This window comes from Monodon monoceros, unplaced genomic scaffold, assembly GCF_005190385.1.
Source record: "Monodon monoceros isolate NGI ecotype Baffin Bay Population unplaced genomic scaffold, NGI_Narwhal_1 Super_Scaffold_10, whole genome shotgun sequence".
Classification (NCBI taxonomy): Eukaryota; Metazoa; Chordata; class Mammalia; order Artiodactyla; family Monodontidae; genus Monodon; species Monodon monoceros.
The window spans coordinates 56,415,514-56,428,451 of NW_021703766.1; the positions used below are offsets into that span (position 1 = coordinate 56,415,514).

A 12,938-nucleotide genomic window follows, 5' to 3' on the forward strand; every position below is an offset into this window, starting at 1 on the left:
ATGATCATACATTTGTACCTAGGTCTGCCTGCCCTGAGAGTTAGAGGGGAAGGCAGGAGGAGTTTGAGTCTTTGTTCTTGTGAATTAGACATGAACTATGATGTCATCTTATGAAGTATACCATGATATGAAACTGTGTTAACTCCACTGCCCACTTAAGCCTAAGAGTAATTAGTCTTCATAGTTCTAATTTGAATCATACGGTCTGTAAAAATGCATCTCTTTGACAAGACTTCTTCATCTAATGTTTAAAAAAAAAAGTAGAATGAACCTACAGGTATACAGGTGTGCTCTATGCAAAATTTTTACCATTATCTATAACGCTACTTGCTGACTCAGGGAGTGATTGTATTTTCTGTTTTAAAAAACGTGATCAGTGATTCTGCAAACAGAGGCCTCTGACATCCTCCTATAGCTGTATATGTGAGAACCTTGTGGAGATGATGAATAAAAACAATAATAGCTTGTGTGTATTTAGCAGCAGGCCTTGTGCTAAGCATGTTTCATCTCACTTCCCATGAGGTAGGTTGTAGTATTTTTCCATTTTATTTGTCGTACTTTGGGGGAGGGAGATGGTCATGACTTTTAATAAGAGCTCCCACCTCCGGGGGGTTTCTGTGTCGGAAGGTGTAGGTTGGATCCGAGAACTTGCATTTTCAGTAAGTTCACAAGTGCTGCTAACCCAATTTTGGGTAGCAAGGAATAGGGGGACCATATGTTACTACCCGAAGACCGCAGGAGAGAGGGATATTAATTATTCAATTTTTTTTGGCCGGCCCGCGCGGTTTGCGGGATCTTAGTTCCCCCGACCAGGGGTCAAACCCACGCCCCCGAACTGGAAGCGTGGAGTCCTAACCACTGGAGCGCCAGGGAATTCCCTTCATCGTTCAATTTAAATCTCAGTCCTCAAAACTCGGGAGGTGAAGCAGTTCTCCCAGGATGAAAGAATGGTCCACCTGCTGGAGACGGCGGAGGACGCAGCTTTGTCACAGGTGACCACGGAAATCTGGACGCGTCGCCTTTAAGAAGAGCTCTGACCCTCCGCGACCCAATTCCTCCCCGACCTTTCTCCCTCTACCTGCCTCCGCACTGCTGTCCGGGAGAGCCGGAAAAGTTCCCCTTACCTGCTTGGATGGAGGACACAAATTCCTTTACCCATAAGTCTGTGCCCGGCGCATCCGTGCTGCGCCAATGACAGTCCGGAAGATGGGCGTTTCCTGACGGCCCTGCCGGCAGAGGCGGGACTTCCGGCGTCGCGGCCGTGACGTCTTTTGCTTGCGCCAGGACTGTCTAGAGTGGCTGTGGAGGCTGGGAGGCCAGGCTGGGGTCCGCCTTCCGTGCGGCTCTTCGGAAGCTAACAGGGAAGGACAGTAGAAAGGATAGGACCTCCCTCCGCGCCGTTGTTAGGATCCATGGTCCCCGTCGTGTTACGGGCCGCCTTGCGCGGAGGTGTCAGCCGGGGCTGCGCTCTTCCCGAGGCCTTCGCACCCGCCCTCCGTCCTCGTCCGCTTCCGGAGGCGGCACCCTGAGCCTGAGCGCCTTTTTACAAGGGGGAGCCTGGGGCTCTGAGTCCGACAGTCGTCCCGAGGCCACTCCGCCCAGTGTGGGGTGGGGGTTCGGCTGCTCCCGCAGAGCCCGCTCCAGTCGCCAGTTTCACGACCCGGTTCTGCTCAGAGGATCCCATGGCGGCCGCGACGCTTATGGACCGGGCTCAGGTGAGTGGAGGGTCCCTCGAGCCCTCACCGCTTCAGGTGTAAGGGATGGTGTGTTCTAGGGCTTTCAGCACTTCGCCTTCATCGCTCCCTTTTCTTGAGTATAAAGGCAGTGAAGGGCGGTCCTTGACGGTGGATATGTGGCGAGGTTCCCATTCCCAGTGTTGATGGGGTGAGGCGTTTGAAATTGTTTCCAAGGCCCAGGAGCCATCTGGTACAAACACTTGAAGGTGAGAATGAATTAGGAGTGTTCAGGAAACCGCAGGTCTCTGTTATGTTTGTTGAGAATAGAGAGCAGGCAGTCAGGGATCAGGCCTGGAATGGCAGCCTGAGGAGCTCGGCCTCTTTTCTGTGGTGGCGGGAGCCATAGAAGGTTTATAACAGAGAAGGGAGGTGATCTGACATAGGTGTTAACAGGCTTCCTCTTGTAGCAGAGTGGAAAGATTGGGGAAGCCTGAGGGTGGGCAGGGAGACCAGGATGAAGTCTACTGCAATAGTCCAGGTGAGTGTTGATGGTGGGTGGACAAGAGTGGTGGCAGTGGAGGTTAGAGAGGTGTATGGATTTTGTATATGTTTTTAAACTAGGGTCGTTGGAGATTTTCTGATGAGACATAGTGAGATACTGGGACTCTTCACCTGTCCCTCTCCCTGCACTTGAGTCTGGGGGCCTTAAAGGAGGGGTCCTTTCTAGCCCAGTATCCTGAATCTAAGCCAACAGTTATATGAAGAGATTCCTGCTTCTGGTAGCCAATGGGATGAGGACTGGAAGGGTGTATTAGACCCAGGAACAGCATGTGTAAATGCTTGGAGGTAAGATTGAGTTGGGAGTCCTCAAGGAACCACAGGTCTTCATTATGTCTGTTGGGAAAAGGGCCAGGAGTCAGGCAAGAATGGCAGGCTGAGGAGCTGGGCTTCTATTCTGATGGTGTTGACAAACATTGAAGATTTGGAGCAGAAGAGAGATGCTCTGAATCGGATCTTAACAGGCTCCCTCTGGCTGCTGTCTAATTGAGAATGGAGTGTGGGCATGAGGGAGGAGCTTACTGCAATAGTCCACATAAGTGTTGATGGTGGCAAAGAAAGTGGAAACTGGGCCCTGAGGACTTGGCATCGTGCTCAGGCACCTGGGTGGCAGTGGTGCCTGTCATAAAGATATGAGTACTTCCTGGATACTGTATGCAGAGTGGCTTCAGGAGTGGGGGTTGCCTTGGAGGTGCATATGTTGTGGATCAGAAGATTGTCAGTGTTAATGGGGTGTGGCCCCAGATATGAGGAAAGTGTGGTTCAGAGTGATACATGTTGGGAGGAGTGTGACCTGATGGCCTTAGTTGTTTCTGGGAGGCATGTTCTTGAGGATGCCAGCAGGAGAGTGTTTTGTGCCCTTCATGCAAGACCCATAGCTTATATAATATATATCTGCCCACCTGCCTGGTTCTGCTCTGGGCTGCACACAGTGATCAGAGGGACACGAGAGAGCAGGCAATAGTTGTGTCAAGGCCTAGTATCGCCTCTGAATTGGGAGGCTGGGGAGGACCGTGGTGGGGTAGGTTAATGGGTAGACTGGGGAGTCCTGTTGTCCGTGGGCTCAATTGTCCCCATCGTGGCAGGGCTGTGTGACCTTCGAGGATGTGTTCGTGTACTTCTCCCGGGAGGAGTGGGAGCTCCTTGAGGAAGCTCAGAGACTCCTGTACCGTAATGTGATGCTGGAGAACTTTGCACTTGTGGCCTCGCTGGGTAAGTCCCTGTTTCAGTTATCTATTGGTACATGGCAAATTACTCCAAAAGTTAGTGACTTAAAACAATTAAAATGCGTTATGTAACTTTCAGTGTATCAGGAACCTCGCTCGTCACAGCTTACCTGGGTGCTTTTGGCTCAGGGTCTCTCGTGAGGTTTCAGTCAAGCTGTCAGCCAAACCTGTGTTCTCATCTGAAAGCCATTCTCAGGAAGAATCCACTTACAAATTCACTCATGTTTTGTGTTTCCAAGATGTAGTTTCTTGCGGCTTGTTGAACTGTGAGAATTAGTTCCAACTGGCTGTTGGTCAGAGGCCTCCCTCGGTTCCTTGTCATGGTGGCCTTTCTGTAGTGCACCTCATAACATGTAGTGCACCTCATAACGTGCCTCTGTCTGTGCAAGAGAGAATGTCCAGGATGATGGCTGGTCTTTTTCTAACCTGACTTGGAGAAAATGATCCCATCATTTTTGCCCTATTCAAATGGGTCAATCAGTCCCACCTACGGTCAAGGGAAGCGGCCTACACAGGGGCGGGAATACTGGGAGGTAGGCATTCTTGGGGGCCATCGGAGAGGCTGCCTTCCACAGGCCCTCATGCCCGCTCCAGTGTCCTTGGGGTTTGCTTTTTCCCCACTTCCCTTGGGGCAGGTCTTTCGGTCCAGCCAGATCAGTGACTCTTCTCCTTCCCTTCTTTGGTTCCCAGAGTAGGCACTGTGGGTGCTGAGGCTGGGCCATGTGTGGTGTCCCCTCCCTCGCTGAGCAGTCCTGACACCTCTGCCCAAAGTCTTTCAGGATCAGGTTAGGAGTTCAGGGCTCTTTCAGTCTGCTTCACAGATTCTGCCTCGGTTGGGCACTTCCAGATCCATGATGCCTCTGCGTCCATGTTCTGCCCCTGTCCTCTGGCTGAGATTTCCTGGGGCATGACTATGCCAGGAATTGTAGGTACTGACATGGTCACTGCTTGTGGCAGACACAGGGATGTTCCGCCAAATCCTCCTTCGGGTTTTTCTCTCTCTCCTTTTTTAAAAACATATTCTCTTCTTCTCTGTGGAATGGGTTACCTGGGCCACCCATCTGCCCTATGATTTTTTTACAACTTCCATCTTCCTGATCACATGTAGTTTTCCAGGTGGAGAGGGACAGGAAGCCCCGGGTTCCTGACAGGGAGCCTTGACTCCAGCCACAGTGAGAGAGGCCAGAGAGGGCCTGGCCCTGCTGCATGGGAGCTGAAAGAGAGTGATCTTAGGGCTGGGTTCACATCGTACCATCAACCTGCTTTGTGTTCACCAGTGTTTTCTTGCCAAGGCACATAGCAGTACCTCACTTCTCCCTTTCCTTCCCCATTCTTGGCACTTGACATTTCTGTCTTCCATCCCTTGGCTGTTTCCCCACCTCTCTGGCCTCCATGTCTCTCACTCATTCTCCTCTTCTCCGTCCGCAGTGCTCAGCAACACTGGCTACTATAATGTGTCATGAGTTGTGCACATATCCATATGTAGTCCTTAAGAACCAGCTACTTACTTGCAATCAGATTTTCCTGGGCCTGGACACAGCTTTCTGCACAGAGCTCACCTGACACCAGCAGCCGAGGCCCTGCTGAAATGCTTTTGTAGAGGAGTGAGTTGGAGACCTCGCCTCTACTTCCAGTACTGTCCAACATCATTTTGTCTTTACCCATCGTTAGAGTTCCTTCATACTGTGACCTTTAGAGGCCCAGGACTGACAGTGAGCCCTTCCTGATCCTGGCTCCCTCATCCTGCCAAAAGCCAGTGGACTCATTCATTGGTGTGTCACACATACCTATGTGATGGAGTTGCTGCTTCCCACCAAAGTCAACATGTCCTTCACTAGAATTTCTTTGATTTCAGGTTGTTGGTGTGAAGCAGACAATGAGGAGGCCCCTTCTGAGCAGAGCGTTTTTGTAGAAGGAGTGTCAGAGGTCAGGACTCCTGAGTCATGTCCATTTATCCAGAAAGTCCAGCCGTGTGAGATATGTGACCCACTCTTGAAAGACATTTTGCACCTGGCTGAACACCAGGGATCATGCCCTGCACAGAAACTGTACACATGTGACCCCTGTGGGCGAGGATTCCTGTTCAGTGAAAACTTTTATCAGCACCAGAAGCAATATAGTGGGAAGAATCCTGTCAGAAGGGGTGATGATGGGGCCTCACTTGTGAAGAGCTGTGCTGTCCACATGTTAGGGAGACCTTTTACTTGCAGGGAGGAGGGGATGGACTTGCCAGGTAGCTCTGGCCTGTTCCAGTACCAAAGCACTTACAATGGAATGAGTCCATGCAAAAAGACTGAGTTCATGGAGCCTTTTCCACAAAGCTCCAGACTCGGGCGACACCAGGGAGACCATGATGAACTGATGCTTCTCAATTGCAGTGACAATGGGAAAACGTTCCTGAACACCTTCACTCTCCTTGACAACCAGATAACTCAGGCTGAAGTGCGAGCTTTTAGGTGCCTACCATGTGGAAATCTGTCCAAGGAGAAATCAGTTCTTATTCATCACACAAAAATTCATAGTGGAGAAACATCACATGTGTGTAAGGAATGTGGAAAGGCCTTCATTCACCCGTCTCACCTAAAAACCCACCAGAAATTTCACAATGGGAAAAGACAATATACATGCAGTGAATGTGGGAAGGCCTTCAGCCGCAAAGACACGCTTGTACAACACCAGAGAGTCCACACTGGAGAAAGGTCTTATGACTGCAGCGAATGTGGAAAAGCCTACAGCAGAAGCTCCCACCTTGTTCAGCACCAGAGAATTCACACCGGAGAAAGGCCTTATAAGTGCACTGAATGTGGAAAAGCCTTTAGCCGTAAAGACACACTTGTTCAGCACCAGAGGTTTCATACTGGAGAAAGGCCTTATGAGTGCAGTGAATGTGGGAAATTCTTTAGCCAAAGCTCTCACCTTATTGAGCACTGGAGAATTCACACTGGGGCAAGGCCTTACGAGTGCATCGAATGTGGAAAATTCTTTAGCCATAACTCCAGCCTCATTAAACATAGGAGAGTCCACACAGGAGCAAGGTCTTATGTGTGTGGCAAATGTGGGAAGGCTTTTGGCTGCAAAGACACACTTGTTCAGCACCAGATAATTCACACTGGAGCAAGGCCTTATGAGTGCAGCGAGTGTGGAAAGGCCTTCAGCCGTAAAGACACGCTTGTACAGCACCGGAAAATCCACACCGGAGAAAGGCCTTATGAGTGTGGTGAATGTGGAAAATTCTTTAGCCATAGCTCCAACCTCATTGTGCATCAGAGAATTCACACTGGAGCGAAGCCTTATGAGTGCAGTGAATGTGGGAAATGCTTTAGCCACAACTCTAGCCTCATTCTACACCAGAGGGTTCACAGTGGGGCAAGGCCTTATGTGTGTAGTGAATGTGGTAAAGCCTACATTAGTAGCTCCCACCTTGTTCAGCACAAGAAAGTCCACACTGGAGCGAGGCCTTATGAGTGCAGTGAATGTGGGAAATTCTTTAGCCGCAACTCTAGCCTCATCCTTCACCAGAGGGTTCACACTGGAGAGAAGCCTTACGTGTGCAGTGAATGTGGGAAAGCCTATAGCAGAAGCTCGCATCTTGTTCGGCACCAGAAAGTTCACACTGGCGAAGGGCCTCATGAATGCAACAGCTTTGATGGCCCTTTAGCTGCATCTGTTACACTTGTTTAGCAGCCAGAAGGTTCACGCTAGAGAAAGGCCTTATGAATGCAGAAAATGTGCTGTATCCTTGTTCAAGGTATTAGGACTCACACCAGAGAAGAGCTCTGTGAGTGCCCTTTGTGAGGGAGCCAGCAGGTCAACCTTGTACAATCGTACATCCACCCCGGGGAGATTCCCGATAAGTACCACATAGGTGAGAAGCTCTCATGAGGTGCATTGCACTTCCTCAACTGTCCAGGGCTCTTGACAGTTATATCACTGCCAGTGCCTATGGTGGAAGCCATCTCATTGCTGTTAAGTTCCCACAGTGTCTGTCAGTTACTCCAATATGCTCAGGAAAGGTGGAGCCCTGTGCTGTCTCTCCTGATCCCTCTAGGGGATTGTGAATGTTCTGAGTGCACAGAAGGTCCTCATTTCCACCTCCATGACTGGGTACTGAGTGACCATGATCTAGCTCTGGCCGAAAGGACCAGAGTCTACTGGGGATTTCCAGACAAGATTTCGCTTCTTCCTGGACAATGTTGACTGTCACATGATAGCTGTGACTTATTTATCTTGCTCCCAAGTCACCCAACTTTGGAACTCCCTGTCCGTGCTACTCTAGTTTGTGCAGTGATAAAGGCCTGCTGTGGCAGTCTTTACTCACGGGAGGCCAGTTCACTGTGTCTAATGGATTGAGAAAAAATTGGGTTTTACCGACATGAAGGGAGGAACACCTTATGTTGACACCAATGTTATGTGCCTCAGAAGGGACAACAGGGTGGTAGAGAACAGCTCTCAGTCTAGTCTGGCCTAGTTTGCATTGTTGCCCAAGGCTTGCTAGAAAAGTCTGAAGAGCTTTATGCACCTAATCCTGTGGCTTAGAAGTCAGGATTTCCTGTGAGCCCAGAGTTCATTCTGAGGAGGGCACATTTGATGTGGAAATCTCCAGTTCTTGTGGAAGCAACATGGATTGGGTCCTTTGTTCCTAGGGAATGTCCCATATTTCCCAGCACTTTGGAGGGATTTCTGTCTCCTGGACCTGTACAGGAGCCAGTCCCTGATGTCCAGAATCTCATAGGCAAGTATCATTGACTGGAAGGCTTTAGCCCTTTAGGGCAAGGTAGGAATCATAGTTGGTACAGAAACACTGATATAATGGAGTGGGGATGACTGTGGCTAGTGAGAGGATGTGTGTCTATTCTAACAGTGGCATCTATAAACGTCCATGTGATTTTGGCTGTATGGCATGAAAGTGTACAGAAATTCTCAGGACCTTCAGACGTCTGAGTCTCCTGCGGCCAATGCACTGTTACAGTAAATCTAAAGATTTGTGGATTCCTGTACCTCCCTGGGCTGTTGACGTTATGGCCATCACTGCACAGGCAGGAACCCCAGCACTGATGAGAGATCCAGGGATCAGGCTTCTCTGACCCAGCCAACATTTCTAGTGACTGAAGTGGACGTGGACTTCATTGCTGATACTGAGGCAGGGCTCATCCCCCTAAACTGTGGGGAGAGGGATATGCTAGAACCAGAACAGTTGGCAGATGTGACTTTCCAAGAGGAATGGTAAATATGGATTTTCATAGGGAACATTTAGTTCTTAACATCTTCTTTAAGGTATAGTGACATGAAATAAACTGAATATATAAAGTGTAAAACGTGTTATGTTTCACCATGTGTAAATACTGATGAGACCACACCATCAAGATAATGGAGATATCCCACACAACCAAAAGATTCCTTGTATCCCTTTATAATCCTTTCCTCCCAGTCCTTTCTGGCCCCCTTTCCCACAGTTCACAAGTAATAGCAAGCATTTTCTAGAATTTCATACAAATAGAATCATGGTATATACTTTCTGGGGAGTGGGGACTCTGACATTTTTCACTAACCGTAACTATTTTGAGATTAAGCCATCGTGTTGCATGTATTAATTGTTCCTTTGTATTGTTGAGTATTATTCCATTGTATGGATATACTACAATTTGTTTTTTATCCATTTGCCTGTTAGTGGATGTTTGGGTTATTTCCAGCGTTTGGCTGTTACAAATAAAGCTGCTGTGAAGATTTGCTTATAAGTTATCACTGAATAACATTCCATTGTATGGATGTAACAGTTTGCTTATCCATTCACTGGCTGAAGGACATCTTGATTGCTTCCAAGTTTTGGCAGTTATGAATAAACCTGCAATATGCATTGTGTGTAGGAGGACATAAGTTTGTAGACCTCAGATTTCAGTTTGTTTGGTTTCAAACCAAGGCATGATTTGCTGGGTCATATAGTAAGAGTATATTTAGTTTTGTAAGAAACTGTCTTCCAAAGCGGCTGTATCATTTTGCATTCCTATGAGCAGTAGATGAGAGTTCTGTTGCTCCATGTCCCTGTCAGCATTTGGTGTTGTCAGTGTTTTCGATTTTTGCCATTCACATAGGTGTGTAGTAACAGTATGTTTTTGTTGCTTTAATTTGCAATTCCCTAATGACATATGATGAATATCTTTCAATATTCTTTTAACAGTGTCTTTTGCAGAGCAGAACTTTTAAATTTTAGTCAAGTCCAAAATACTCGGTTTTTCTTTCATGGATTGTGGTTTGGTGTTGTATCTAAAAACTCATTGCCAAACCCAAGGTCTTCATTGTCTCCTGTGTTATCTTCTAGGTATTCTATAGTTTTTGTTTTTGTTTGTTTTTTTGCGGTACGCGGGCCTCTCACCGCTGTGGCCTCTCCCATTGCGGAGCACAGGCTCTGGACATGCAGGCTCAGCGGCCATGGCTCACAGGCCCAGCCGCTCCACAGCATGTGGGATCTTCCCGGACCCGGGCACAAACCCGTGTCCCCTGCATCGGCAGGCGGACTCTCAACCACTGTGTCACCAGGGAAGCCCTATTCTATAGTTTTGTATTTAGGTTTATTATCCATTTTGCGAAAATATTTGTGAAAGGTGTAAGATCTGTGTCTGGGTCACTTTTTTAAAGCCCTATGTGTTGAAAAGACTATCCTTTCTCCATTCCTTTGCCTTTGCTCCCTTTTCAAAGATCACTTGACTGTATTAGCATGGATGTATTTCTAGACTCTCTGTTCCAGTTTTCTCCATTTATTGTGATAATCATCGTGTGGCTTTGGGGTTTTTTTCTTGTCTTTTATTTTATTTATATGGTTTATTCCATTAATTGATATTCAAATGTTAAGCCAACCTTGCCTTTCCTGGGACAAATCCCACTGGATCATGTTGTATAATCCTTTGTATATGTTGCCGAGACAGTTTTCTGATACTTTGTTAATGTATTTTACATCTATATAGATGAACAATAATGAGTTTGTATATTTGTTTTCTTCTGATACCTCTGTATCACAGGGGTCCCCAACCCCTGGGCCGTGGACTGGTACTGGTCCGTGGCCTATTAGGATCCGGGCCGCACCGCAGGAGGTGAGCTGCAGGAGGGCAGCCGGGGAGTGAAGCTTCATCTGCTGCTCCCCGTGGCTCGTGTTACCGCCTGAACCACCCCCGCCCCCAACAACCCTCCCACCCGGTCCATTGGAAAATTGTCTTCTTTGAAACCAGTCTCTGGTGCCAAAATGTTTGGGGACTGCTGCTGTATCACAGTAATTCTGATCTCATAGAATAAGTTGGGAAGTGTTTCCTCCTCTGTTTTCTGGAAGAGTTTTTGAAGGATCACTGATATTTCTTTTTTAAATGCTTGCTGGAATTCCTTAGTGAAGGCACCTGAGCCTGGAATTTTCTTGTGGGAAAATTTTCAATAAAAACTACTTTGTATAGTCCTATATACATTCTCTACTTATGTCAGATTTGATCATTGGTGTCTTTTAGGAATTTGTCCATTTTAACTTATTGTCTAATTTGGGAGGAATAGGATTGTTTATAATAGTCCCTTATGATACTTTTAATTTCTGTAGTGTCTTCATTCCTGACTTTGTTAGTTTGTTGTCTTCTTTTTTTGTGAGCCAACTTAGAGTTTTGTCAATTTTGTTGATCTTTTGAAACAACTATTTTTTCTTCATTGATTTTTAAAAAAAATTTTTCTGTTTCCTGTTTCAGTGTTTTGTTCTATTCTTTATTATTTCCTTTCTTATCCTTGCTTTGGGATTAGTTTGGTCTTATTTTTCAGGCTTCTTAATATGGAATATTAGGTTATTGACATCATTCTTCTTTTGTAATAAGCTTTTCTTTTTTTAATTTTTTTTGGCTGCATTGAGTTTTTGTTGCTGTGCGCGGGCTTTCTCTGGTTGCAGCGAGTGAAGGCTACTCTTCGTTGCGGTGCGTGGGCTTCTCACTATGGTGGCTTCTCTTGTTGCAGAGCATGGGCTCTAGGTGTGCAGGCTTCAGTAGTTGCAGCATGCAGGCTCTAGAGCACAGACTCAGTAGTTGTGGCGCACGGGCTTAGTTGCTCTGCGGCATGTGGGATCTTCCCAGACCAGGGCTCGAACCTGGGTCTCCTGCATTGGCAGGCAGATTCTCAACCACTGGGCCACAAGGGAAGCCCTGTAATAAGCTTTTTAAAGCTATAATTTCCCTCTAATCATTTAATTTAGTTGTAGCATATCAATTTTTTGTACGTAGCATTTTTATCTTCATCTAGTTCAAAATATTTATGTTTGTAACATTTTCCCTGTAATTTCTTCTTTTACCTATAGGATTTTGACAGTTTAATAACTTTTTCTATTAAATTTGCAGGGATGGTGTCACAGAGCAGGAAGAATGCTTTTGCTTTTTCAATCAATGGCCCAAGTGTTACTGTTGAAATGGGGAAAATCTGTGGGTTATTTGAAATACCTTCCACTCTTAGGAAGAGATTGAGCTAAGCTGTTGGTGTTTAATGGAGAAAAAATAGCAACCATACTTACCAGGAATTGGTGAGGATGATCATCTATAGTTAACTCATCTTGAGGGCTTAAAGGATATGGCAGGTTATTGGCCACTTTTCCTTCCTCAAAGCACCCTGACTGCTCTGATTTGAGGGATTTTCTTTTTTAAAATAATTAATTAATTTGGCTGTTCCGGGCATTTAGTTGCAGCACACAGGATCTTTGTTGCAACATGCGGGATCTAGTTCCCTGACTAGGGGTCGAACTCGGGCCCCCTGCATAGGGAGCAGGGAGTCCCTGAGGGGTTTTCTTTGTCTTGGTTTTTCTTCATAAGATGGGACAACCTTTTTTCCAGTGTCCCTTCTATTTACAATATTTACAAGTGTCCTTGTCAATAGGTGGTTGGTTGGGACATGGGCCCCTTAGCCCCTGCTGATCTACAGGGACAAATGTTTTCCTCAGATCCTGTCTTGTAGATATGTAGCTGTCAGGTTTTATAGTTCAGCTAAAGGGGCTAATTATTCTAAGTTCTGTTTTTGAATTAGGTCTCCAAGTTCAAACTTAACACCACTGGTAAAATGACACGAAACAGCTGCTCTTACATAAGCACCTCTGTGACTCCCAACTGTTGAAATTTTTTCTAGTCTGTCCTGAAAATCTCTTATAGTTTAAAAGTATTTTTGTTTTAATGATTAAATTACAGTGGATTTTTGCTGTTAATACTTCAGGTATAGCTTTCAGGAGACTTGGACCTAGTTTCCTGAACTTTCTATGACCCTCAGGCTTATTGTGGAAGGAGAACTCCCGTCAGTCCCTTCCTGGTCAGTCCAGTCAGCTTTTGTCACCTTTGATTTAGCATCTTAGCTTCCAACCACCATGTATACAAGTTGTGTAAGTTAGGTGACCTTGGTCAGATGTACCCTAAAGAATTCTAAACTTTTTAATGATCACTTGCCTGTCTTATTTGAGTTGAAAAGAATCTTTAGTTATATCTCT

The 12,938-nt window shown here is 46.5% G+C and overlaps 1 protein-coding gene across 1 annotated transcript; it reads left to right on the forward strand.

Moving 5' to 3' along the window:
* Positions 1 to 1,306: 1,306 nt before the first annotated feature.
* Positions 1,307 to 9,174, forward strand: ZNF304 (zinc finger protein 304). The gene is made up of 3 exons (XM_029209607.1): positions 1,307 to 1,715; positions 3,320 to 3,446; positions 5,316 to 9,174. The coding sequence occupies exons 1-3, from the start codon at positions 1,683 to 1,685 to the stop codon at positions 7,139 to 7,141; spliced, it is 1,986 nt and encodes a 661-aa protein (XP_029065440.1). The 5' UTR covers positions 1,307 to 1,682; the 3' UTR covers positions 7,142 to 9,174.
* The last annotated feature ends 3,764 nt before the right edge of the window (positions 9,175 to 12,938 follow it).

Excerpts from the sequence above, each read along its gene's own strand:
- ZNF304 (XM_029209607.1), top strand. The coding sequence starts at position 1,683 with ATGGCGGCCGCGACGCTTATGGACCGGGCTCAG. Across the intron at positions 1,716-3,319 it reads CGCTTATGGACCGGGCTCAG|GGCTGTGTGACCTTCGAGGA; the intron begins GTGAGTGGAGGG and ends CCATCGTGGCAG. Across the intron at positions 3,447-5,315 it reads TGCACTTGTGGCCTCGCTGG|GTTGTTGGTGTGAAGCAGAC; the intron begins GTAAGTCCCTGT and ends CTTTGATTTCAG.